The sequence below is a fragment of the Entelurus aequoreus genome, linkage group LG08 (assembly GCF_033978785.1).
Source record: "Entelurus aequoreus isolate RoL-2023_Sb linkage group LG08, RoL_Eaeq_v1.1, whole genome shotgun sequence".
Taxonomy (NCBI): Eukaryota; Metazoa; Chordata; class Actinopteri; order Syngnathiformes; family Syngnathidae; genus Entelurus; species Entelurus aequoreus.
In genome coordinates, this window is record NC_084738.1 from 46593251 (window position 1) to 46619768 (window position 26518).

General features: G+C 43.8%; 1 protein-coding gene across 1 annotated transcript; it reads right to left on the reverse strand.

Annotated features, from left to right (window-relative positions):
* LOC133656396 (chloride channel protein 1-like) lies at positions 1-26092 on the reverse strand. The gene is made up of 23 exons (XM_062057481.1): positions 26018-26092; positions 22221-22509; positions 22015-22146; positions 21795-21923; positions 21507-21718; positions 21354-21432; positions 21135-21260; positions 17322-17406; positions 17132-17233; positions 16984-17068; positions 16158-16310; positions 13603-13672; positions 13431-13541; positions 12978-13191; positions 12783-12916; positions 12604-12695; positions 12301-12363; positions 5439-5520; positions 5213-5328; positions 5103-5147; positions 4917-5021; positions 1083-1169; positions 1-985 (listed from the first exon to the last, which is right to left on the reverse strand). The coding sequence occupies exons 1-23, from the start codon at positions 26072-26074 to the stop codon at positions 785-787; spliced, it is 2769 nt and encodes a 922-aa protein (XP_061913465.1). The 5' UTR covers positions 26075-26092; the 3' UTR covers positions 1-784.
* Positions 26093-26518: the final 426 nt, after the last annotated feature.

Sequence of the window (26518 nt, forward strand, 5' to 3'; positions counted from 1 at the left end):
AAAACCTCTTAAGGCCCAAGCTGTTTGTTTACATGCTTTTTTTTAATTTATATTTGCTATTTGGGCTTATTGGACCCTAATTAGAATAAAAACTAAGAATCATCTTTTTATATGATGTACTTAGTCCATAAGTAACAAACGTGTACTTCATGTTTAGTGACATGCTAATTCTTATTTTTACATTTTTTCCCCCCCAAATTCCATTGTATGTTATACTCTTCTGACACCACTAGATGGCAATATAAGTGTCCACATAAGCACATAAGACCACAATTCAGTAGTGTACACAATTTTGGAAATAAGAGCTAAAAGGTGCTGTCCACGCATGTGGCCAACTAAGCCTTTAGAGGTTAAGTCATAACTCAAATGTTGGCGTTGAGCTAGACAGGTAGTCTTTTCTCAAGGATATGGTTATCACTTTTGCATTCCGAAGTCCCAATTAGGGCCTCTTTCCTACGAGAAGTGATCCAATCCACCTGCGTATGTCAAACTAAGGGGCCTTATCTTATTATGTGCTCAAACTAAATTATCACACTATTCACTTAAACTTGGTGGTTTGCTTTCGCCAAGGTGAATATAAACATTCACCATATGTAGAACATAATACCAGTTAATTAATTCACTTCAAGTCAAAATGCTGAGTGTAAGTACGGAAGTGCGCAAAATGAAAAGTCGCCAGCTTTAAAATGTCACTTCCTGTTTCACTTCCTCACACCATCTGCTCCTCCCCGCTGTCTCCGCCCCCGTCCCGATGCTTTTCAGAGTTGTTGCGGTCGCCCTCGCCTCAGTCCACCTGGCACGTCTCCACCCCGCCTTCGCCGAGGTATGTGTGCGGTTGGTTGGTGGGGCTTGTGGCGCCCGGCGAAGATGAGGAAAGGGTGGGGCTTGAGACAGCGTTATGGCTGCTTATTATCTTGTGGAGGCTGGCGAGCGGAGGGCGTAGCCGCACGCCGGAGTGGGAGGAGCCCTCTATGGCCTTCTGGAGCTGTAAGAGAGGACTTCATGAACAATAGAGACATGAAGGTCGCTATGCTAACATGCTAGTTGTATCTTCACGTGGTTAAAGATGGACGCCCGCCTACCTCCTTCAATGCCACCACGCCCACCAGCTTGCCAATGCTGGTCACGTAGGCGTGGCTTAGGCCCAGCAGGGAGAAGAGCGTGTGTGTCTGCCGAGACACAAGCAAAAGGTCACGCCGCACTTCAAACAGCCGTCCTTTTGTGCACTCGGGAGCGAGGAAGAAAAAGAACATTCTCAGCAAACGTCATGCTTTGGATGAAGGTAGAAGCGACACAATGGTACAAAAGATGCTAACGTGTGCAAACAACCACAATCTCGACGCCCCTCGGACTGGCTGACTGACTTCGACATAAGCGGTTGACATGGTTTCCCGCCATATTTTTAATGGCATTCTAGTGTTTTCATATGATATTATTAGTGATTATTCATTACCATGAATTGATTAACGTGGACCCCGACTTAAACAAGTTGAAAAACCTATTCGGGTGTTACCATTTAGTGGTCAATTGTACGGAATATGTACTGTACTGTGCAATCTACTAATAAAAGTTTCAATCAATCAATCAATGAAGGGCAAGTTACTTGGAAAATGTAGTAAGCTAAGCTACAAGTTACTCTCGATTAAATGTAGCTAAGCTACAGGGGAAGCTATCTCCTGAGAATTGTAGCAAGCTACAAGCTACACCATACTTGCCAACCCTCCCGTTTTTAGCGGGAGAATCCCGGTATTCAGTGCCTCTCCCGACAACCTCCCGGCAGAGATTTTCTCCCGACAAACTCCCGGTATTCAGCCGGAGCTTGAGGCCACGCCCCCTCCAGCTCAATGCGGACCTGAGACTGAGTGGGGACAGCTTGTTCTCACATCCGCTTTCCCACAATATAAACAGATTGCCTGCCCAATGACGTCATAACATCTAGGGCTTTTAGAGAGTAGAGTGCACAACTGCGCACACAACAAGGAGACGAAGCAGAAGAACGAGGAAATTACAGACATGGCGACGCCGTCGACGAGCAAGATGAAGAAATACGCTTGCAAGTTCCAAAACGAATGGAGACAAGAATTTCAGTTCATCCAGGACAGTTCGAAGGGGAAGGGGTATGTTGCCTGTAAATATGTAGAACAGACTTCTCCATTGAACACGGTGGCCGAAATGATATACTCATCATGAACGGAGAAGTTAAACAGGACAATACTGCCATCTAATGGATAGCCACCGGAACACTGAAATTCAAGTATTTCTTTTATGTAAATAAAATAAATATATATATATATATATATATATATATATATATATATATATATATATATATATATAGCTAGAATTCACTGAAAGTCAAGTATTTCATACATATATATATATATATATATATATATATATATATATATATATATATATATATATATATATATATATATATATATATATATATATATATATGAAATATATATGAAATACTCGAGTTGGTGAATTCTAGCTGTAAATAACCACGCCCCCAACCACGCCCCCCGCCCCCAACCACCCCCCACCCCCAACCCCCAACCAAGCCCCCACCCCCTACCCCCCACCTCCCGATATTGGAGGTCTCAAGGTTGGCAAGTATGAGCTACACGGCAACAGTAGCTTGCTATATCAAAACTACATTTAACGGCGTTTATATCTATGGGCCTACATGTATAATATCAATGTTAATGTAACTGAGAGTGTACCCAATAAGGGTCCATTACTATTAACTATCTGTCATTTAGCTGGGGACTAAGCCAGCTCTTGGGACGTGGAACATCACCTCGCTGGGAGGGAGCCAGAGCTGGTGCGCGAGGTGGAGAAGTTCCGGCTAGATATAGTCGCACTCACTTTGACGCACAGCAAAGGCTCTGGAACCAGTTCATCGAGAGGAGCCAGATGAGGTGGTTTGGGCATCTGGTCAGGACGCCACCCGAACGCCTCCCTAGAGAGGTGTTTAGGGCACGTCCGACCGGTAGGAGGCCAAGGGGAAGACCCAGGACACGTTGGGAAGACTATGTCTCCCGGCTGGCCTGGGAACGCCTCGGGATCCCCCGGGAGGAGCTGGACGAAGTGGCTGGGAGAGAGGGAAGTCTGGGCTTCCCTGCTTAGGCTGCTGCCCCCGCGACCCAACCTCAGATAAGCGTAAGAAAATGGATGGATGGCACCCTACAACTACCTGTAGGGGTCCCCACACCCCACTGTATGTATTTATTTAATTTGCCTTTTCTTTGGCCCACCTCTATAATGTTATTCATTTTCTCAGCCGACAGTAAAAAAAAAAAAGATATATATCTAGACAAAAAAAACTATGGCTTGTGTCTTGTTTGGGAACAGTTGGTAATGGTTATGTGCAGTAAAACTTTTTATGAACTCAACTCACCTTAATTTGAGTTCCTAAATTTGTGTTGGACGTCTTCGATGAAGAGAGCAGTTATGATTATGGTTTACAGAGTAAACAATTAAAAAAACAAGGTTTTGGGCAATGTTTTCACTAAATGCATGCATTGATCATGGTCAAGGACACACATTATTGTGGGTTTCCTGGATGTCTTCTTTATTACTAAAGGAAAAATCTCATCTGCGGGAGAGAATTTCTCTGCCATCCCTCGTCGTCATGTGACATGAGTGCGTGACTGTTGGGATTTTGCTTTCTATTTTCAATGACCCGCCTTATCTTGCCTCTGATCGGCCAGTCCGTAATGTTTCGCCCTAACCTTAGCCAACTGTGACTCATCATAAGAACACCAACCCATTATTATGGATTTCTTTGTATGTATGGATGTTCTCATTCATTGTAGATCATTGTATATTCTTCATATTTATTTTGGCCTGGATTTGCGGTCCTTTTTCTCTCTTTGTAGCTTGTAGCTTTGATGTAAAATACCGCGCTACATGGTTCTAAAAGTAGCTAAGCTACAGGAATCGCTACTCGTTCAAAAAGTAGTGATCAAGCTACCGCCAAGCTACTGGAAATCTAGTTAAGCTACGTAACTTAGCTACGTAGCTTAGCTACATGTAGCTTGTTACTGCCCATCACTGGGCATTTTAGCAACGGTAGATTGTGTATACTGTAAAAAATTATCCGTATTTCACAGCATTGACCAGTATTTATTCATAGTAAAATACTGCCATCCAAATGTACTGTTACAATACAACAAACGAATGTAAAAATTACAATAACCTGCTATTTTACAGCCATTCAAAGTAAATTACTATATATTTTACCGTGAAAGTAATGCAAATGTTAGCCAGCAATTTGCTGTGAATTTACAATAAAGATGTTAATCTTGTGGTTAGAGTGTCCGCCCTGAAATCGGTAGGTCGTATGTTCAAACCCCGGCCGAGTGATACCAAAGACTATAAAAATGGGACCCATTACCTCCCTGCGTGGCACTCAGCATCAAGGGTTGGAATTGGGGGTTATATCACCAAAATGATTCCTGAGCGCGGCTACTGCTGCTGCCCACTGCTCCCCTCACCTCTCAAGGGGTGGAACAAGGGAATTGGTCAAATGCAGAGATTAATTTCACCACACTTAGTGTATGTGACTATCAGTGGTACTTTAACTTTAACTTTAACTTTGCAGTGTATGGTTCTATACTGTGAGGTAGAGGTTGGCTTGTAGGGGGCAATAAAGGTTGTTGAAGAGAGGAAAAATGAAAGATTTTAAGTCACCCCTTTGTCTCGCTCATGCTGTCGATTTGATTAAATCCAGCCTGTCATGCCCTACCATGTTTTACTGGCGTGCTTTTATTTTGAAGGCCTGACTTTTTACAGGCACGAGCAGGATGTGTGTTGCAGCAATATTTCTTCACGGGAGTTATGAGCGTCGAAAAAAGTTAAGCGGGTTCCACTGTCTTCAACTTTTTAACGCTCCAGTCTTCACCAACCTTGTGCAGCGACGTTCTCTCCACCAGTTGGAAGGGGGAGGGGTCAACTCGGATCTCATCGATCTCCATGGGCTTGTCCATCTCTGCCTCTTCCCACGCTTTGACCTGCATCATGACGAGGATCAACCATAGGGCACATTGCTTCCAAAATATGTCTCCAACTGGGTCGACATGAACATCACGTACTTCTTCTGGTGACGTGGTGATTGAACCAAGAGGGGGGCGGGGCTCCTGAAGGACCGCAACAGTCCATCACTTTGTCATCCTGTGATCCCAAATGAGCACACAAGGCCTACCTGAAGGGAACGCTCTGCACGGCCTTGCTGCAGGCTGATGAAGCTCCTGAGTGTTCGCCTCACACGTTTGTCTACGTCAAGAAACGAGACAAAAGACGACAGGGGACCCGAGCATCCTCATCATAATTTATGCTGTTGCCTAGATACCGCCGTGTGTGAGTGTGTTTGTGTGTGGCACCCATAATCTGGTTTATTCCAGCTCATTCGGAAGTACTCTTCAGCTCACCAGGAAGTGGAAGAGTGGAGTAGGAGTCCTGATGTACGCCAGGAGGAAGTGGACCGTTCCTCTCCGGTCGCACGGCGCCCCCCTGCAGGAAGTCGTAATGCCATCATATGCATTTCATCTCCAACTGCTCTACTGTCCGTCAGCGCTTCCGGACATCTTCACTAGAGATGTGCCGATCAATCAGTATCGACCGATTGCCATAAACAAGTACGATAAATGTATTTTAATGCCAATCCCCTCTGACTGACAGAGTGTTTATTTTTAGTCCCCCGGCTGACAAGATAGCAGTTAATTATGTATCTCCATACAAAGTGTGGAACAGCTTAGCTAAGATAATAATAATCACCCCCATTATGGAAAATAAACTAAGTATCATTACTGTCATTACTACTATTATCACTGGAGGACGAGACTGACATGTTACACACCGAGAGCAAACAGGAGCAGGCATGCTAATAGCTAAGTTTACTGCTAAGCTAGCTTGAAACAACACCAACAAAGAAGTACTTTTTAGAGTTATTAACAAAAAAATTCAAATAGATTAATAAGGGTTTAGAGCAGGGATGTCAAACTGGTTTTCATTGAGGGCCACATCGCAGTTATGGCTGCCATCAGAGGGTCGCTTGTACCAGTGAACAATGTATGAAGTTGCCTCTGGATTTCATTATTAATTATATAAATTGTTTTAAGTAGACTGTCGATTTTACAGTAAAAACTTTACATTTACACAATTTTACTGTAAATTAGCGTAGATTTTACAGTCAAAAACTGGCAGCTCAGTCAATGGAATTTTAAGGGAAAAAACAGTAGTAGTTTTTTTTAGGGATGTCCGATAATGTCGGACTGCCGATAATATCGGACTGCCGATATTATCGGCCGATAAATGCTTTAAAAATGTAATATCGGAAATTATCGGGATCGGTTTCAAAATTATCGGCATCGGTTTCAAAAAGTAAAATTTGTCACTTTTTAAAACGCCGCTGTGTACACGGACGTAGGAAGAAGTTCAGAGCGCCAATAAACCTTAAAGCAGAGGTGGGACCAAGTAATTGCTTTGCAAGTCACAAGTAAGTCTCAAGTCTTTGCCCTCAAGTCTCGAGTCAAGTCCCGAGTCAAGACAGGCAAGTCCCGAGTCAAGTCCAAAGTCAAGACTGGAAAGTCTCAAGTCAAGTCACAAGTCCTGCATTTTGAGTTTCGAGTCCTTTCAAGTCCTTTTGACCACAGACTAATATTTTTACACAGATTGTGTATGCTTTTAAACCGCTGTATTTATTTATTAAAACAAGTGCATTTGAAATAGCAGGAAAGAAAATAGTACTGACAATGCAATTCATAATAGCACCATTAACCAGTCATTTAAATAGTTTAAACACTTTTAAACATTTAACTCATTCCTTTACAGAATAAACACATTTGCAAAAACAAGTGCAACTGTACTTATTTGTACAAAAGTGTTAACATTGTATTTCCATGGCATATTGCATTGTAACTAGTTCCACAGCAGTTTCTATTCTGTTCTTACCTTATCTCATTGATCTCATCTCATACTGTATGTGTGTTGATGTGTGCATACACATAAAAAACATAACTAATACATTAACATAACAATGAACAGAGTTGTACTTTTTAGATGTCAGGGCCCTATGCAATATGTACACATATTCTTGATATAGTATACATTTTAACTGACCTTTATTTGACAATGCTTGTCTTTTTGTAGGTGGCTAAAATACGTGGTGCTGCTGACTGCCGTCTAACGTTACGTTGCTGTGTGTGATACATTGACTAACGTAACGTTAAGTGTAGGTACCTCATGCAACCCTGCTTAAAAAATCACTTGACAAAAAGTATGAATAAGGTAGCAAACTGCAGTGGACGCAACATATTGCCGTGTTTGAAATGACGTTATAACCATAAACATCTTATAAGTAAACGCAATATTGGTTGCTGTGACGCGAGCAATTTGCATCTTGAAGTGGTGATGAGGAGCCGGCGAGCAGCCTAAACTGACAGTTGACAGGTAGAAAACAAAGATGGTGTTCAGCGTTTTCCTGCTCAAATGAGCCGACTGTTGAAAATAGGAATCGGGGGATTACTTTTCACAAGTAAGATTTAACATTAATGTACTATTGGTTGTATTTTATGAAAATAACATTAACACTTAGTTGAGAAGGAGCAAAGATCTTCAATATTTGTATGTGAAAATCACAAATAAATCTTCTGGGGGAGGATGACGCCCCTACAGGGGTTTGGTTTACAAACTTTCTGCCCCACCTAAAACAAAATTCACCAGCCGCCATTGATTATGATGCATTCTCATTTTAGGCAAAATATAAGACAATACTTTCTTAACAGTATAATTGTAACCAGGAATAAGTCTTCAAGTAACAATATTCAAATACTAACATTGTTGGGTAAAACAGAATTTGGTTTTATTCTGAATCCAGTGAAACAGATTGGTGGTTTTAGCTGATATAAAGACTTTCAGGTGTTTATATATGTTGAAGTATTTGGCAGACGCTTTTATCCAAAGCGACATTCATAAAAATACATACAAAACAATCACTGTAAACATGATCATTTAAGGGAAGAAGGTAATACAAAATATCAATACAAAGTGTCACGACAGAATAAACTCTCTGCTGCTGCAGCAACAGAGATACAGTCTATAAGATATATAGATATCTAATGTATTCATACATTGTTTATGCAGCATGTATATATAACCTCATCATATTGTTTCTTCAATTTAAAAATAGCTGACCGTTTTTTTCCCCCTTCTCTGGGATTATATTACCAGTTTTAATCTCGGACGTCTGGTCATTTATAGCGTATAAGAATATTCTATTACTGTTAAGCAAACTATGAATAATAAAACATGTGTCCGTTACCATAGCTACACGTATGACAAAAAAGCGCGTGAAAATGAGTGGTATTCAGTGAGGTAAAATGAATTCAATGCGTTGACAGTTCATTGCTCCTGCCAAATGAATTGCACTGAATGGAGCGGATCACCACTCCAAGATGGCGGCCCCGCGTCTCGTCTGCGCCAGTAAGCAGTAGCGCTCGATGCTGCGTCTACTTATAAGATGTCTATGGTTATGACGTTAGCAGTGAGTTTACAGCCTCACTGATTTAACTACACAGCAAATAAAAGTCATGTTACTTAGCCAATAAACGTTATCTTACATTCAAAACTTACCCTTCTTTGTGCAACTTCAAATGTCGAACGAAGTTGGAAGTTGTTGCGTCTCCGTCTGTAATATTCCAACTGCGTGATTTGCATACGGCAATTCGTTGACCAAGTCGTAGTTTTTATACCCGAACGAAACCAACTTTGGTATAAATCTTTCTCACTGGCGCGTTGTTTGACAACTCTTCTTCATTGGTTGTCCTGCAATTTGATTGGATCAATGCTGTGTGATGAAAACAATGTAGATCTAATTTGATTGGCTGTTGTACTGAGAGCACACCAGCTGACAGGCAGCACACACGCTGATAGACAGACACGTACAAAATGAAAGCTACGGAGCGCTCCCAAATAACTTTTTAAGCTTTAGGTTTTGGGGAAAGTAGCAAGTCATGTCAAGTCAAAAGGCTCAAGTCCAAGTGAAGTCACAAGTCATTGATGTTAAAGTCTAAGTCGAGTTGCAAGTCTCTTTACATTTTGTCAAGTCGAGTCTAAAGTCATCAAATTCATGACTCGAGTCTGACTCGAGTCCAAGTCATGTGACTCGAGTCCACACCTCTGCCTTAAAGGCACTTCCTTTGCGTGCCGGCCCAGTCACATAATATCTACGGCTTTTCACACACACAAGTGAATGCAATGCATACTTGGTCAACAGCCATACAGGTCACACTGAGGGTGGTCGTATAAACAATTTTAACACTGTTACAAATAAGCGCCACACTGTGAACCCACACCAAACAAGAATGACAAACACATTTCGGGAGAACACAACATAAACACAACAGAACAAATACCCAGAACCCCTTGCAGCACTAACTCTTCCGGGGCGCTACAATATACACCCCCGCGACCCCCTAGACCCCCCCACCTCAACCCCGACCCACCCAACCCCGCCCACCTCAACCTCCTCATGCTCTCTCAGGGAGAGCATGTCCCAAATTCCAAGCTGCTGTTTTGAGGCATGTTAAAAAAAATAATGCACTTTGTGACTTCAATAATAAATATGGCAGTGCCATGTTGGCATTTCTTTCCATAACTTGAGTTTATTTATTTTGGAAAACCTTGTTACATTGTTTAATGCATCCAGCGGGGCATCACAAAAAAATTAGGCATAATAATGTGTTAATTCCACGACTGTATGTATCGGTTTTGGTTGATTTTGGAATCGGTAGTTAAGAGTTGGAATATCGGATATCGGCAAAAAAGCCATTATCGGACATCTCTAGTTTTTTTCAATTTACAGTAATATGCTGTAAAGAACAACGTAAAATGTATTGTCATTTTTATCATTTGGTGGGTAGTTTGCTGTAAAGTTAAGTATTTTTATTTAGACAAAAACATGTTTGGAAAGTACAAAGCCCCTAAAGGGACATGGGGGCAAAACATTTTTTTAGATATTTTGCTCATGTGCACGCAAAAGTTTCTCGTGCGCACGAGATGTTTTCCCGTGAGCACAAGAAACATATCTAAAAAATATTTTCCCTATATGTTTGTCATTCTCACGGGAAAACATCTCGTGCGCATGAGAAACTTTCGCCTGAGCAGAGATAGTTTCTCGTGCGCACAAGATACCTATCTAAAACATGTTTTCCCCCCATGTCCCTTTAGGCCCTAAAGGGACATGGGGGGAAAACATGTTTTAGATAGGTATCTTGTGCGCCCTAAAGGGACATGGGGGGAAAACATGTTTTAGATAGGTATCTTGTGCGCACGAGAAACTATCTCTGCTCAGGCGAAAGTTTCTCATGCGCACGAGATGTTTTCCCGTGAGAATGACAAACATATAGGGAAAATATTTTTTAGATATGTTTCTTGTGCTCACGGGAAAACATCTCGTGCGCACGAGAAACTTTTGCGTGCACATGAGCAAACATGCGGCCCGCGGGCCAATTGCGGCCCACTAGACGTTATTTTGCGGCCCGCACCTTAATATGAACATTTTATGTTAGTGCGGCCCGCGAGTTTTATATGAATGGCACTTGACGGCGTCATACTTGTAAACCCTCCGATTTTTCCAGGAGACTCTCGAATTTCAGTGCCCCTCCCGGAAATCTCCAGGGGCAACCATTCTCCCGAAATTCTGCCGATTTTCACGCAGACAACAATACTAAGAGCGTCCTCTACAGCCTGTACAAACAGCGTGCCAGCCCAGTCACCTGTTGTATTTGGCTTCTGTACACACACGTAAGTGACTGCAAGACATACTTCATCAACAGCCACACAGGTCACACTGAGGGTGGCCGTATAAATAACTTTAACACTGTTACAAATATGCGCCACACTGTGAACCCACACCAAACAAGAATGACAAACACATTTCGGGAGAACATCCGCACCGTAACACAACATAAACACAACAGAACAAATACACAAAACCCCTTGCAGCACTAACTCTTCCGGACTACAATATACCTCCCCTCTACCACCAAACCCTGCCCCGCCCCGCCCCGAGTTAGGGCTGCAAGGTGTTCTGGGTATTTGTTCTGTTGTGTTTATGTTGTGTTACGGTGCGAATGTTCTACCGAAATGTGTTTGTCATTCTTGTTTGATGTGGGTTCACAGTGTGGCGCATATTTGTAACAGTGATAAAGTTGTTTGTACCTCCACCCTCAGTGTGACCTGTGTGGCTATTGATCAAGTATGTCTTGCAGTCATTTACGTGTGTCTGCAGAAGCCTCATACAACATATGTCTGGACCGGCACGCTGCTTGTATGGTGAAAAAGCGGACGTGACGACAGGTTGTAGAAGACGCTAAAGGCAAGTATGTTGCTAGGGCGGGAAAGCCATTCAAAGGAAGTGAATTCATTAAAAAGTGCATGTTAGATTTTTTTTTTTTTCCTCACCCAGTTTCTGCATCCAGTGGCCCCCAGGTAAATTGAGTTTGAGACCCCTGCTTTAGGGGCTCAATAGGAAAGTATGATAATGTACTGTAATATTTGTTGCAATATTGGATACTATTAAAGTATAAAAGGTATGCACTTTCAAGCAGTACATATATTTTTTCTGTCAAAATAAAAACAAAAAACATTACATTTAGTGAGAAAATATACTCTGTGTACTTTATTGACCCATATCATTTCCAGGTGTTTGAGGGCCAGATAAAATGATGTCGCGGGCCAGATCTGGCCCCCGGGCCTTGAGTTTGACACCTGTGGTCTAGAGAGAGGATAATATAACAACAACTGGGGAGGGTGGATTGATCCATAAACTGGTGGTATGAGTATATGATCGATATTATAGTGATTAGATTGATATTTTTATTTTCTCAAAATCGATAGGTTCCAGCGCCCCCCGCGACCCCGAAAGGAATAAGCGGTAGAAAATGGATGGATGAATGGATTGTTTGTTGTGCAGGGAATATTTCCCTGGACTTTGAACTTTAAAGGCAAAAATAGGTTTTTTTGCATGTGTTTACTTATTGTGTGATATTGACTTTGTTTTGCTCAAACAATTGTATGTAAAAAAAAGAAGATAATAACTAAGTCGTTTAAAAATGTTGTTGATATTATTAAACTGTCAATAGCACACACCTTAAAGAAATAACATTTTTTACAGTTAATGCATGTGTTTGGTATTGGTATCGGCTGATCTCACTAATGGATGATCGGTATCAGAATCGGCAGCATAAAACGTTGATCGGAACATCCTTAATCTTCTGCATTTTTACCAACCTTGTCGCCCTCCTGTTCCCCGCTGATTGTGGCCGATGGAATATCCTTCCTCTGGTCGGGTTCCTGAATACAACACAGCTGGTCACAAAGGGTTGGAATTGGGGGTTAAATAACCAAAATTGTTCCTGGGCGCGGCCACCGCTGCTGCTCACTGCTCCCCTCCCCTCCCAGGGGGTGAACAAGGGGATGGGTCAAATGCAGAGGACACATTTCACCACACCTAGTGTGTGTGTGACAATCGTTGGTACTTTAACTTTAACTTTAATCAAGCTCTTTGGGTAGAGGACGGAACCTGACGATCACCTGCATCAGTTGGCGTCTCTCGGGCGACAACCACCAATCGCAGAGCGCCAGCAGCTCCACACGGTCGATGCTTCCCAGCAGGATCATCGAGTCTGCGCCCAAGGGTGACAACGCTCGGTCAGCGGACACTTCATTAGGTACCTTCCCCCCAGAGAGCTAATCATCGAGCAACTTTTGACCTTTGGAGGCGACCAGAGGGATGGTTTCCAGCGAGGACGAGTCGAGCAAGAGTTGGACTTCCCTGTAGGTGGACTGGCAGGAGATGGACTTCACCTCCCTCACCATGATGTCCTCCACAAAGATGTTGTAGAGGCTGTGCAACACACACAACACTGCTGTCCTCATGACTGATTTTCAGTCGTTACTATACACACCTGACGTGACGGAAGCCGAGCTCGGGCAGGTATGGCAGCTTCTTGACCTGAATGATGGAGTCGTAGAGCGAGGGCTGCAGGCCCTGAGCCACCATGTTGGCCAGGATCACCGCCACCATCATAGGCAGCACGTGGGAGATCTGACCCGTCAGCTCGAAGCAGATCACCGCCGTGGACACCGTGTGGGTCACTGCCCCGCTCAAGGCCGCCGCCCCTGCCAGGATGAGGGGGCGGGGTTACAGGAGTGAAGGAGGTGGGGTGGGCGACAGGGAGAGAGTTTCTGGGTCAGTGACTCAGGTGAGGCCGCCATGTGCTGTAGGAGACAGCTCAGGGAAAAGAGGTGTTGACAAGTGAAGGGAGAAAAAAGACCATGGACAGGTGGAGGACACAGGAAATGGACAGCTGAGGAGGATGTGGTGGAAGGGGGAGGGGGAAAGGGGGGTAATGACTGACCAATGACAGCGTAACCTCCAGGGATGATGCGGTAAAGGATGCCGTCAAAGACGATGCCCTGAGGAAAGATGGCGGCCATGACCTCCCCCACCAAGCGGCCAAAGGCGGCCCCTGCGGAGAAGGAGGAAGTGATTAAGCCCCGCCCACCGGAAGTTGAGCAGCGAGCGCTCACCCAGGATGAAGACGGGCATGAAGGCTCCAGACGGGACGGGCATGGCCGTCGCCACCGCCGACATCCAAAACTGCAGTAGAAGAACGTTTTTATTGACAAAAAAGGAAATTTGTGAAGATACAGGCACAGAAAATATGGAACTGTGGGAATATGTGGATATTTATGGAATCTTAGAAATATTGTTTGAATGAGATAACCTCATGCTTCTATATTGTAATGTGTTGAATCAGTTGAGAAATGTGTAAGTAGTAAGAATTAGTAAAACCACAGATCATTTGTGCTTAGAAAATGTGGAATTTTCAGGAAAGATGGGATTTTCGGGCCGAATGTCCTAAATGAGCGAATTTTTCAAGACTGGAATGGTTTAAATCAGTTGAGAAATGTGGGAAATTGGAAATTGTCTACTCATCTTCTCTGGGAATTTTGTCACAGAAAATTGCGCTGAATAGGGGGATTTTGGGGAAACATGTCAACAAATAACCATCACGTCCCCAATTAGCTGAACGTATTCATGTTGGAATGCTTTGAATCGGTTAGGAAATGTGGAAGTACAAACCCCAAAACCAGGAAAGTTGGCACGTTGTGTAAATCGTAAATAAAAACAGAATACAATAATTTGCAAATCCTTTTCAACCTATATTCAATTGAGTAGACTGCAAAGACAAGATACTTAACGTTCGAACTGGAAAACTTTGTTATTTTATGCAAGTATGCAAATATTAGCTCATTTGGAATTTGATGCCTGCAGCATGTTTCAAAAAAGTTGGCACTAGTAGCAATAAAGACTGAGAAAGTTGAGGAATGCTCATCAAACACTTATTTGGAACATCCCACAGGTGAACAGGCTAGTTGGGAACAGGTGGGTGCCATGATTGGGTATAAAAGCAGCTTCCATGAAATGCTCAGTCATTCACAAACAAGGATGGGGCGAGGGTCACCACTTTGTGAACAAATTGTCGAACAGTTTAGGAACAACATTTCTCAACGAGCTATTGCAAGGAATTTAGGGATTTCACCATCTACGGTCTGTAATATCATCAAAAGGTTCAGAGAATCTGGAGAAATAACTGCACGTAAGCAGCAAGGCTGAAAACCAACATTGACTGCCCGTGACCTTCGATCCCTCAGACGGTACTGCATCAAAAACCGAGATCAGCGTGTAAAGAATATCACCACATGGGCTCAGGAACACTTCAGAAAACCACTGTCAGTAACTACAGTTTGTCGCTACATCTGTAAGTGCAAGTTAAAACTCTACTATGCAAAGCAAAAGCCATTTGTCAACAACACCCAGAAACGCCACCGTCTTTGCTGGGCCTGAGCTCATCTAAGACGGACTGATGCAAAGTGGAAAAGTGTTCTGTGGTCTGACGAGTCCACATTTCAAATTGTTTTTGGAAACTGTGGACGTCGTGTCCTCCGGACCAAAGAGTAAAAGAACCATCTTTGTTATAGGAGCAAAGTTCAAAAGCCAGCATGTGTGATGGTATGGGGGTGTATTAGTGCCCAAGACATGGGTAACTTACACATCTGTGAAGGCACCATTAATGCTGAAAGGTACATACAGGTTTTGGAGCAACATATGTTGCCCTCCAAGCAACATCTTTTTCATGGACTCCCCTGCTTATTTCAGCAAGACAATGCCAAGCCACGTGTTACAACAGCGTGGCTTCATAGTAAAAGAGTGCGGGTACTAGACTGGCCTGCCTGTAGTCCAGAACTGTCTCCCATTGAAAATGTGTGGCGCAATATGAAGCCTAAAATACCACAACGGAGACCCCCGGACTGTTGAACAACTTAAACTGTACATCAAGCAAGAATGGGAAAGAATTCCACCTGAAAAGCTTCAAAAATTGGTCACCTCAGTTTCCAAACGTTTACTGAGTGTTGTTAAAAGGAAAGGCCATATAACACAGTGGTAAAAATGCCCCTGTAACAACTTTTTTTCAATGTGTTACTGCCATTAAATTCTATGTTAATGATTATTTGCACAAAAAAAATTTGTTTCTCAATTTGAACATTAAGTATCTTGTCTTTGCAGTCCATTCAGTTGAATATAAGTTGAAAAGGATTTGCAAATCATTGTATTCTGTTTTTATTTACGAATTACACAATGTGCCAACTTCACTGGTTTTGTGTATTGTAGTTGAACTTCCAAAAATAGGGCAGAATAAGGATAATGATGAATGCTGTTTATAATTCATCTTCATGCTGCAGGTTACACCCCTCCCCCTAACCCCCCCACCTCCATAGTAAACAGATCTCATCCAAGATGGTGCGTTGCTTAGCAACAGTGGAGACCTTAAGGCTCTTTTCACCAATCATTGTCTCACAATCTGAGGTGTGTGTGTGTGTGTGTGTGTGTGTGTGTGTGTGTGTGTGTGTGTGTGTGTGTGTGTGTGTGTGTGTGTGTGTGTGTGTGTGTGTGTGTGTGTGTGTGTGTGTGTGTGTGTGTGTGTGTGTGTGTGTGTGTGTGTGTGTTGCTGCTGAAGCTATTCATACTTTCAATGTGCAGATGAAAAGAAGAAGAAGAATGACCACGTGGTGTCACGCACCTTCATGAGGAAGAAGAGCAGCAAGATGACGAAGACGCTGACGTCGGGGTGAAGCCACGCCCTGGACAGGCCCAGGCCCGCTGGTGGTGACGTGGAGATCTTAGTCCAAGTGAAGTTGTCAAACAGAGAGTTGATGCAATCCCTGGGCATCAGCTGGGAGGGGAGAGGGACAGTGAGGATGGAGTTGACCTTTGACCTTCAGCACACAAAGTATCATCATTCCATTGACATGTGAACTTGGACGAGGACGAGATGAATGAAGAGGAAGATGACCCCCATCCTTAATTCACCAATCAATAGTGTCATGGGATGTTATTGTTTTTAGTTTCTACCTGCATTTCCTGTTTGCACTGCAAGCAGCTTAATATCTAGTGGGTGCGGCAAAGGAAGCAATCTGCAATTAGTCTGATTCATACTTCTATTAGTACATTTCAATAATCATACTAGAATGAGTGTCCTTTTGTCCTAGATCCGTTACTGTTGATGCACACTTGCTGGTAATGACGATCCCACGTTTTTTTTTCTTTGCTTCACTACTTTCCATCCGCCATTTTTGAGTCTATTCCTCTTTCGTACTTAACCTTTTTGATGCACAAGTGCGTTAATACTTTTCTCTGGATTGCTTCGTTGCTCCGCTTGCGTGTTCCTAAATTGCCTAGTAGCTACATTTTTGTGTATTTCGTGCTATGTAGCAATAAAAAAATATGTCTCCATGACTCTCGTTTCTGCATGTCGGTCCAATAAGGTAAACGTACGTCACACAATCGGGCTCTAAAACGTGTCAGTGAGTTTTGCGGCGTCGTAAATGTACAGTATGACCTCTGACCTCTCCGGCCATGAACTGTCCAAACCCGGCAGGGAAGGTCAGCGTGGCGATCAGCAGGGTGACCCCGGCAGGAAAGACCAGACGGCTGGGAGGGAGACAGAGAGCAGGACCAGGAGTGACGCCGTCGCACACTCACGCACACACTCACTGTTTGTTGAGGAAACGTGTGACGGCGTTGGGCCGTCTCATCAGCTGCACCACCTGTCTGTTGAGGTAGACAAAGAACGCCCCCAGGAACCCGCAGGTGATGCTGCACAAACATGTCAAAGTGGGGGCAGGGTTAACGGCGGCGCCATATGCGACTGATATGGTTAGCATCCTGCTAGCACTTCTCTCACCCAATGATGGCAAAGGCAGGAAGCTCCTGGAGGTCAAAGGGGAAATCCAGTCTGAAGTTTGTCCTGAAGAGAGCAGTGATGGTGCCTGGAAGGCAAAAAGTGCGGGAGAATCTGAAGACACCATCTTTAAAACTTCTGAGGAAGACTGCAGATGATGGTCGAAACATGTCAAGGTTAACATTGCATCGAATACACTTCACAAACTTGCACAAATATAAGAAACACCATTTTTTTTTACTATTTTATAGTAAAGAAAGGACATTTTTAAATATTGAAACAGTGTATAGTATGCTTATATTTAGGGGGATAAAACAAAGTTGTTTTTGCTTAGTTTATTTCAAACACTCAGTCATTTTAACTTGTTACCAACATTTTACATTTTGGATAAGATTATGCTTTTAAAGTTGTTTGGTCAGAAATAACATGTTTTAAGTCATAAGCTCTTGCTTCAAGCATGAAAGAAACAGTAATAACCGTCTGCAACTCCGATTGTAGCTGAGATATGCTCCAGCATCCCCCGCGACCCCGAAAGGGATAAGCGGTAGAAAATGGATAGATGGATGGAACTCCAACTTCACCCTGTGAGGAGCGGTATAATGCAAGGAGCTGCCCTGTTGTGCACATGTAGTTAGGCTGCTTCTACACTAAGGCTATGTCTACACTAAGCCGGATAACCCCTTAAACGAATAATTATTTAGCCTAAGCCCCGTTTCAGCCACACTAAACTATCGTTTAAGGTCCCCCTCCTCGGACAATTTTTTACATGGGTAAGTGTGCCGTATATTTCTTGAATCTCCGGTTCTTAGCTTTGTATGGACTCATTGATCTTTACAAACTGAGTTCGTAGAGGAAGTGACGTCAGAAAGAACGCGCCACAGCCAGCTTCATGATTAAGCAGTTTCGTAACTCGGAGCTAACCACTGGAAATATGGAGGCGAGTCATCCAGACATGCCCGTATTTCTCCTTCCGTCTGTACAGACGTTTGTGGAAATCACACATGAATACCTTAAGAGAAAGCGATTGCAGCTATTTTGACAACACTTCTCAGACGGCAAGAGAACTTTCGAATGTCCAGGTCAGCTGTGATTCTACTTACCAAAAAACTTTGTCCATTTGTCGAAGGCGAGTCAACAAGAATGCGGGCTCCCTTGGATGTGATAAAAAAGGTAGCGTGTGCTTTGTATTACCTGGCCGTCGAGGGAAGACATCGGAAAACGGCGAATGCTTTTGGACTGGCAAAGCAGACTGTATCAGTTATTGTCCGCCATGTATGTCGCAGTCTCAACGTCTAGGTCCAGAGTATATAAAGTCACCAAAAAGGAATGGACAATGAAGGTGAAGGCAAAAGAGTGAGGAGTGTCCTGACCAGATATCTAGATCCCTAGTTTGATTGATGTCAAATGTTCTTTATTACATTGTTTACTTTCACATGTTTATTAAAGATTTGATTAATTTATGATGGCTCAGGTGTGATTCACTACAATAGGGCCCCACAGCACACTGGATTCCAGTTAAGGGAAATACCACAACACTGGATATTGTTCAGATAACTTAAATTGAAGAACTTGCACACAAAGCAACACTGGAGGTGACTATGACGTGCGCATTTTACGAGCATGCGTATTAGGTCGTGTTGCGCAGTCTGGCGGAGGGTGGGAGGCGGTCTTAAACGACCATTGTGTGTGTGTGTGGACAAGGATAAGGTTAGGTGGGATTTACCCTGGATAGCCTTAGCCGGTTAGTGTAGAAGGGGCCTAAGCTGGGATATACAGAGTATATCCCAACTAACCTTATCCCTGTCCACACACACACACAATGTCATTATTTAAGACCCCCTCAACCCTCCCTGCGCAACGCGACCTAATACGCATGCGCGGAAAATGGCAGGCGTGCATATATATACATATACAACCTACTCAGTGGCCTAGTGGTTAGAGTGCCCGCCCTCAGATCGGCAGGTTGTGAGTTCAAACCCCGGCCGAGTCATACCAAAGACTATAAAAATGGGACCCATTACCTCCCTGCCTGGCACTCAGCATCAATGGTTGGAATTGGGGGTTAAATCACCAAAAAAGATTCCCAGGCGCGGTACCGCTGCTGCCCACTGCTCCCCTCACCTCCCAGGGGGTGAACAAGGGGATGGGTCAAATGCAGAGGACAAATTTCACCACACCTAGTGTGTGTGTGACAATCATTGGTACTTTAACTTTAACTTAACTTACGTCATAATCACCTCTGACCTGGAAGTGTATCCTTAATCTGTGTTTTAATGTAGCCTATTGCCACATTTCTCTTAACAGTAAACATTGCTTACCTCACCATCAGCAGCTGTTAGACTATTGTAGTGAATCACACCTGAGCCATCATACATATCTTTAATGTACATGTGAAAGTAAACAATGTGATAAAGAACATTTAACAACAATAAATCTAGTGATGTAGATCTATGGTCAGGACACTCCTCACTCTTTTGCCTTCACCTTCATTGCCCCTTCTTGAAATCCTGCCTGTGCTTGTAGGCTGAAATCGGCGGTGAGGGCGGTCGTACTTAACGGCCACAACCACTTCATGGCTTCACAATAGTTATGGAGTACAAAACTAGACGTTGAGTAATCGCTCGACATACATCGCGGACAATAACTGATAGTCTGCTTTGCCAGTCCAAATGCATTCACTGTTTTCTGTAGTCTTCCCTCGTCCACGGGAGCCCGCATTCTCGTTGGCTCCCCTTCGACAAATGGACAAAGTTTTTTGCTAAGTAGAATCACAGCTGACCTGGACATTCGAAAGTTCTCTTGCCGTTTCTCTGGCAAAACACACTCGTTGACAAACATATTCCACCAGGCTGCCGTTCTTCCAGGCCTTATCCAAAGCCGTCGCTCAACATTGCTATGTTGCCGTCTGAGATGTGTTGTATTCGAAATAGCTGGAATTGCACGTTTTTCTCTGAAGGTATTAATGTGGGATTTCCACAAGCGTCTGTACATGTACAAGAAGGAGAAACACGGGCATGTCTGGATGACTCACCTCCATCTTTCCAGTGGTTACCTCTGAGTTACGAAACCGGCTGTTATGAAGCTGGCTGTGGCTCGTTCTTCCTGACGTCACTTCCTGTGACGTCACTTCCTCTCCGAACTCAGTTTGTAAACGATCAATGAGTCCACACAAAGCTAAGAGCTGGAGATTCAAGAAATAGACGGCGCACTTACCCGTGTAAAAAATTATCCAGGGAAGGGAATCCTAAACGATGGTTTAGTGTGTCTGACACAGGGCATAGGCTCAATAATGATTCGTTTAAGGAGTTATCAGGCTTAATGGTGACAGGGCCGAGAAAAAAGTCAACTTATTTTTCCACTCTACTGGTACTTTAAGCGCCTGGAATCAAAAAGAGTAATATTACATAGAGGCAGTCAGTACTGTTTAAGTTGACCCAGGTTTACCAGCAAACTTTGGTTGGAGTCTATAAAATTACTGAATTCAGTACCCATCATAATAAAAACACAAGAAAAAGTCGCAAGATTTGTGGGTAGTTGCTGTTTTTTAAAATGAGAATATGGAGGAATCCAAAGACCTGCTGGTTACTGATTCGTCCTGCTTTGTTTTCTTATTCTCTGGCAGAACAGGTGCGTAAGTGTTAAGGGGCACACGGTACTTAACTGAACGTATTGGACATGATTTTTGTAACAGTCCAGTTTGTTTATCATAACTGCATGTTTGTTTTGGATGTTGAACAATTCTGGACACAACTAAATCTGCATTAGAAACTAATGTAAATGTTGCACAGTAGAGGAGGACGCCATCTAATGACTGACCAGCATCTTTGTTGAAGACAGATAAAACTCTGAATATGAAGGCGCTGAATGTGGCGGCAAAATATCCCCTCCAATAGTTTCTGACGGCAAAGTAGGTGGACGTGACCTCGATGCTGAAGAGCACACCTGCCAGTGGAAAGACAAAAGAAGCGTTAGCGCCATAGCAACAAGACAAAAATGGACACATGCATTGGTCCAAGAGACGGAGAAAAAGGACACCTCCAAGCGGTGTTCCGAAACAGCAGCCCACTCCTACAGCGCAGCCCACTGTCAAGATGTCGGCGTAACAGTTTGGGTTCTACTGATGAGAAAGGAGGAGTAGAGTAGAGGAGGAGCACGAGGAGGTGCGTGAGAGGAGGAGAATGAGCTCACCTGGTAGATGTCAGAAAAGAAGGACATGAACCTGCAGAGCACGGCGGCACAGATACTGGCGATGTGCACAAACGGACCCTCTTTGCCAACCGGCATGCCGCTGCCCAGCGTGGCCGTCAGACCAATAACCTTAGCCACGAAGGCTCTTAAGGTCAGATACTCCTTCAGGACCACACCTCTCAGGATGGTCTTCAGCTCTGGGATGCCTGAACCTAAAGGCGAGCTTTCAATAACGGCTAAGCTCTTCCAGAAGATCCATTCATGCTAGTGAAATGAAGAGGTACGCACCGACAGCTTGAGGAGCGATTAGCTGACAGAAGACAGAGGAGAAGAGGATGAGGACCATCGGGTAGGATACCCAGGCCACAAACTGCATGGGGACGTTCTCGCTCAGCTGGTCGTGGATCCACTTGTAGGCTGAGGGAGCAAACAGGAAGAACCACAGAGCACAGAGTCAAGTTGATAGCACGTTTACTGTAGCTTCAGCTAGCCGTTTGTGTGGTCTTACCTTGCAGACTCTTGGCGCTGGTGTAGTCCATGGTCCAGCTCACTAGTGCCATGGTGATGCCGAGAAGGACCAAGAAGATCCAGTCTTCTCCAACCCGGTTCACCAGGAAGTTCTGCACATGGACGACGCAATCTAGCGACACCAAGCGAGAGAAACCAGCATTTAAGTGGCAAAGTCTCTGAGGATGCTTTCTTCTTAAGGCTCACCTCTACACTTGGAGTAGGTGCGTCTGTTCTTTATTGAGGAACTTAGTTTAGACTCGGAACTTGGACCCTCGGCAGCGTCCGCCGCCACGCCTGACTGCCCCCGCTTCTTCTGCCAATTCTGCTGGAAGCTGCGTCGGTGGCCCTGGAAGCCATTTTGACTCCCGCGGCTATACCCCTGCAGACGGGCCTTAGGATGGTGGCCATGCTTTTTGATTTGTTGCTCTGTCAGCAGCCGCCTGGCCTCCCGCTCGTCGGGACCTCTTTGTTGCTCCTGGTACTCGCCATAGAGCTGACAAGCAGCAAAGCAAGACGACTACTGAGTCCACAACTTGGCAGAGACCGGCTGCTTTCAAAGTAGACAGGACCACATGACCACTCTACAGTTATCACCACTGAACATCTGGGGAAGACATACAACTCCAACATTGAGATGAATGGCCATATTTTGTGGTATGTGCAAGGAAAGGTAACTTAAGCCAGAAGAGTACACATAAGATGGTAACAAATAGTATTTCCTTATTTTCCTAAATTTACCCTTTACAAAGATACAAACAGTGCAGAACTTTTATGGTAGGTTTATTGCAACGGGGGATTCATATGGCCCCATTCGTCGCGGTTTACCTGACACATAAAACGTGACGTATTGGGGAATCACTATCCACTTTCGCTGCTAGATGGCAGTAGAGTGTTTAATATTTTAAAATGTGTTTTGTGGCAATTTAAACTTTGAATGCTGCGCCAGTTGCTATGTAAAGTAGCGCTTTCCATTATTTTCAGCAGATTGCATTGCAAAATGATTAACCTCCCTCTTCCTCTCACAGAAGATCCACCCAGCAATGGGGCCATATGAATCCCTTCCCTGCTGTACGTAGATGATAGATCTCATAGATGCATAGAAACTGGATTTGTACCTTTTTAAAAGAAAGCTGCACTTTTTTCGTAATTTGACCCATTAGCCACAATCCGTATTTGAGACAAGAGCACACACATTTTGCTTTTTTTTGCATTCAAAATAGTACAATACTGCTACTAAGAGGTGACTAACAATAATGGGTATTCTGCCTATAAGGCACTCTAAAAACACCCCAAACGGTTTTATATAGACTACGTGCTGCAAGTATTTATGCAATGTAGTGTAGTGGATTGTCCGAAGCTTAAACAGCAACAAAAGTGAGTTTAGTACAAAAAGTTTATTTACCCATAGTCAAAAGTGCAAAGTTGGATTGAGCTGCCCATGCAGACAAACAAATGTCCTCCGGAGGACACAAGAATCAAGCAATCTCACTCAGCCCTTGTCACTTGGCCATTTTATCTGTTTCCCCATGCCTCAAGGTCCCACTGTTTTTGACATGTTTGTTTTGCAACATCCTTGAATCCCTTAGTCATGCTTAGACAATCAAAACATATCGTAGAATGGTCAAACCGACTCCATATTCATCTTTTACCTACATCTGGTCCTTCAATGGGTTAGAATAGAAAAGAACGAACCGAGCAGACATTCTTGACAGACATGAAATATAGCTCAAAGGTCAGAAATTTTACTACAATAGTAACATGCACATTCATAATAACATGTCATATTTATAGTATAATGTATTTTTATTTACAGTATTCCCCTTGAGCTAGTAAATTCAGAATAATCCTCACTGCTCAAATGTTGTTGGATGTTGTTGGATCTTATACTGTGTTCCATTAGTTGAGACCCATCTAGTATCAAGTTGTTAAGGTTTGGCTTGGTACCACAGCTCTCTACAATACATGATTTATAACCTAGCAGGAACTTTTCTTAATTCAAAGGAGCAGCTCAAGCTTTGTCTTCTTTATTTCGTGGCGGGTTGCAACCAATGTTATTAGCAGTTTAAACCAGCTAGTAACTTACTACTCCCTCGGAGTTAGAGGCGCAGTGTGAACAAGGCAATGTGTCACTCCGCCAGAAAAGTAGTCCCTCTGTGTTATCTCTTACAATGACAATGTTGCTTTAGCTTGGTTGATATGTACGTCACGGCATGTAAATGGATCGGGTTTTGGATATATTTTTTTAGAGCATTAAGCAGAGTAGATGAATCCCAATGCCTTGATCGTTAGCCTGCTCGTTCTTGCCAGGAGTTGAAACAAGGAAGACAGCTTCAGCTTTAGGGGACGGTGTGGCGCAGTTGGGAGAGTGGCCGTGCCAGCAACCTGAGGGTTCCTGGTTCGATCCCCACCTTCTACCAACCTCGTCACGTCTGTTGTGTCCTTGGGCAAGACACTTCACCCTTGCTCCTGATGGGTCGTGGTTAGCGCCTTGCATGGCAGCTCCCGCCATCAGTGTGTGGATGTGTGAGTGAATGGGTGAATGTGGAAATAGTGTCAAAGCGCTTTGAGTACCTTGAAGGTAGAAAAGCGCTATACAAGTATAACCCATTTACTATTCAGCAACGTGACCTCAAGATGCAGCAGACGAGAGACAGATAGTGAGTCAAAATAATATTCTTTAATCTAACGTGTTGGCCCTGTGATGAGGTGGCGACTTGTCCAGGGTGTACACCGCCTTCCGCCCGAATGCAGCTGAGATAGGCTCCAGCACCCCAAAAGGGACAAGCGGTAGAAAATGGATGGATGGATAACCAAAGAAAGCGCACTCACGAGGGGAAAAAACTAAATTCCTAGTGGTCGCTGAGAGGTGGACATGGATTAGTAATTTAATAAAGTTGTTTGTGATGGTTAATGATGGTCAATGATGTCATTGGAGCACAGTCAGCAAGAACAGCATTAGTTATTAGTTTATAGTTATACTTTATCGTTATATCGTTATTTCTAGTCTAAAAGAAACACACATATGATGTCCCCCTCCTCCCCCTTCAGCATATTGATCGTGATCCAGCAAACGTCTTCCTCGTCTTTCCTTCCTCGACTTGATGAAAGTGAAGCGGCGGCTAAATTTAGTCGGAGTGTGATCCAATATTGCTGGTGAACCTTTCCCGGCCTCATCGTGTTTCATCTTCTCTCCCGTCCACTACTGCCGTGCGGCTTGCAAACTGACCTCAGGACAGCTGCGACGTGCTCAACGAGCGCCGTCATGGAGCGCCACGACTTGGCTAGATGACGTCTCGATGGTGACCCATGAACATGTGTCTGCTAATCCAGATGTTGTCAGAGACCTGACATAGCATCTTACTCACATGACTATGTGAGGGTCATTAAGACATGACCCACAATTCATTGCAGCAAGTCTGAAGAGGAAACAAGGTGCAGCTGGAGGAGGCCACAGAAGGAAACAACTAGACTGTGTGTGCGTGTGTCATGTGGATATGTAAGATGTTAAGGGCAGTATAGGGGCGGCATAGCTCGGTTGGTAGAGCGGCCGTGCCAGCAACTTGAGGGTTGCAGGTTCGATCCCCGCTTCCGCCATCCTAGTCACTGCCGTTGTGTCCTTGGGCAAGACACTTTACCCACCTGCTCCCAGTGCCACCCACACTGGTTTGAATGTAACTTAGATATTGGGTTTCACTATGTAAAGCGCTTTGAGTCACTTGAGAAAAAGCGCTATATAAATGTAATTCACTTCACAATTCACTTCACTTAAGACGGGCTGAAGTCCAACTGTACACACGCACACGCACACACACACACACACACACACACACACACACACACACACACACACACACAGCAACAAGTCAAACAGGCTCAATATTTTTGCAAGCGCAGGAGTGCCGTGCAAGAATGACATGCAGCTTTTGCTCAAGTATATGCAAAAGATGGTTTCCAACATGGCGGCACATCTTGGCAACAATGGCAACAACAACAACACTGACCAGCGTTGGTTTGTATCTCAGACCCTTCCAGTCGGACGCATCTGCGGCCATTGACATGCTGTCACTGAGTCTAAAATAAACCTCAGCACTGACCGCCTCAATGTGACCGGACACACACACCCACACACACACACACACACACACACACACACACACACACACACACACACACACACACACACACACACACATGCATGTATAATGCATATGTTCCTTCTTGACTGCACTTAAATGTAGAGTATATGTAGTATATGTAGAATCCATCCATCCATTTTCTACCGCTTATTCCCTTCGGGGTCGCGGGGGGTGTTGGAGCCTTTCTCAGCTACAATCAGGCGGAAGGTGGGGTACACCCTGGACAAGTCGCCACCTCATCGCAGTATATGTACAATATATTTATATTATTTATATACTATATATTATACATATAATATATAGAGATGAATGCTTTAAAATGTAATATCGGAAAATATCGGTATCGTTTTTTTTTTTTTATCGGTA

Bases quoted from the DNA above. Each gene is read 5' to 3' on its own strand.
- LOC133656396 (XM_062057481.1), bottom strand. From the start codon at position 26,074: ATGTCAATGGCCGCAGATGCGTCCGACTGGAAGGGTCTGAGATACAAA. The intron at 22,510-26,017 runs GTCAGTGTTGTT...GCTGCTTGTCAG, and splicing joins TGAGATACAAACCAACGCTG to CTCTATGGCGAGTACCAGGA. The intron at 12,917-12,977 runs GTGTGTATAGTA...TGTGTTGCACAG, and splicing joins CTCGGCTTCCGTCACGTCAG to CCTCTACAACATCTTTGTGG.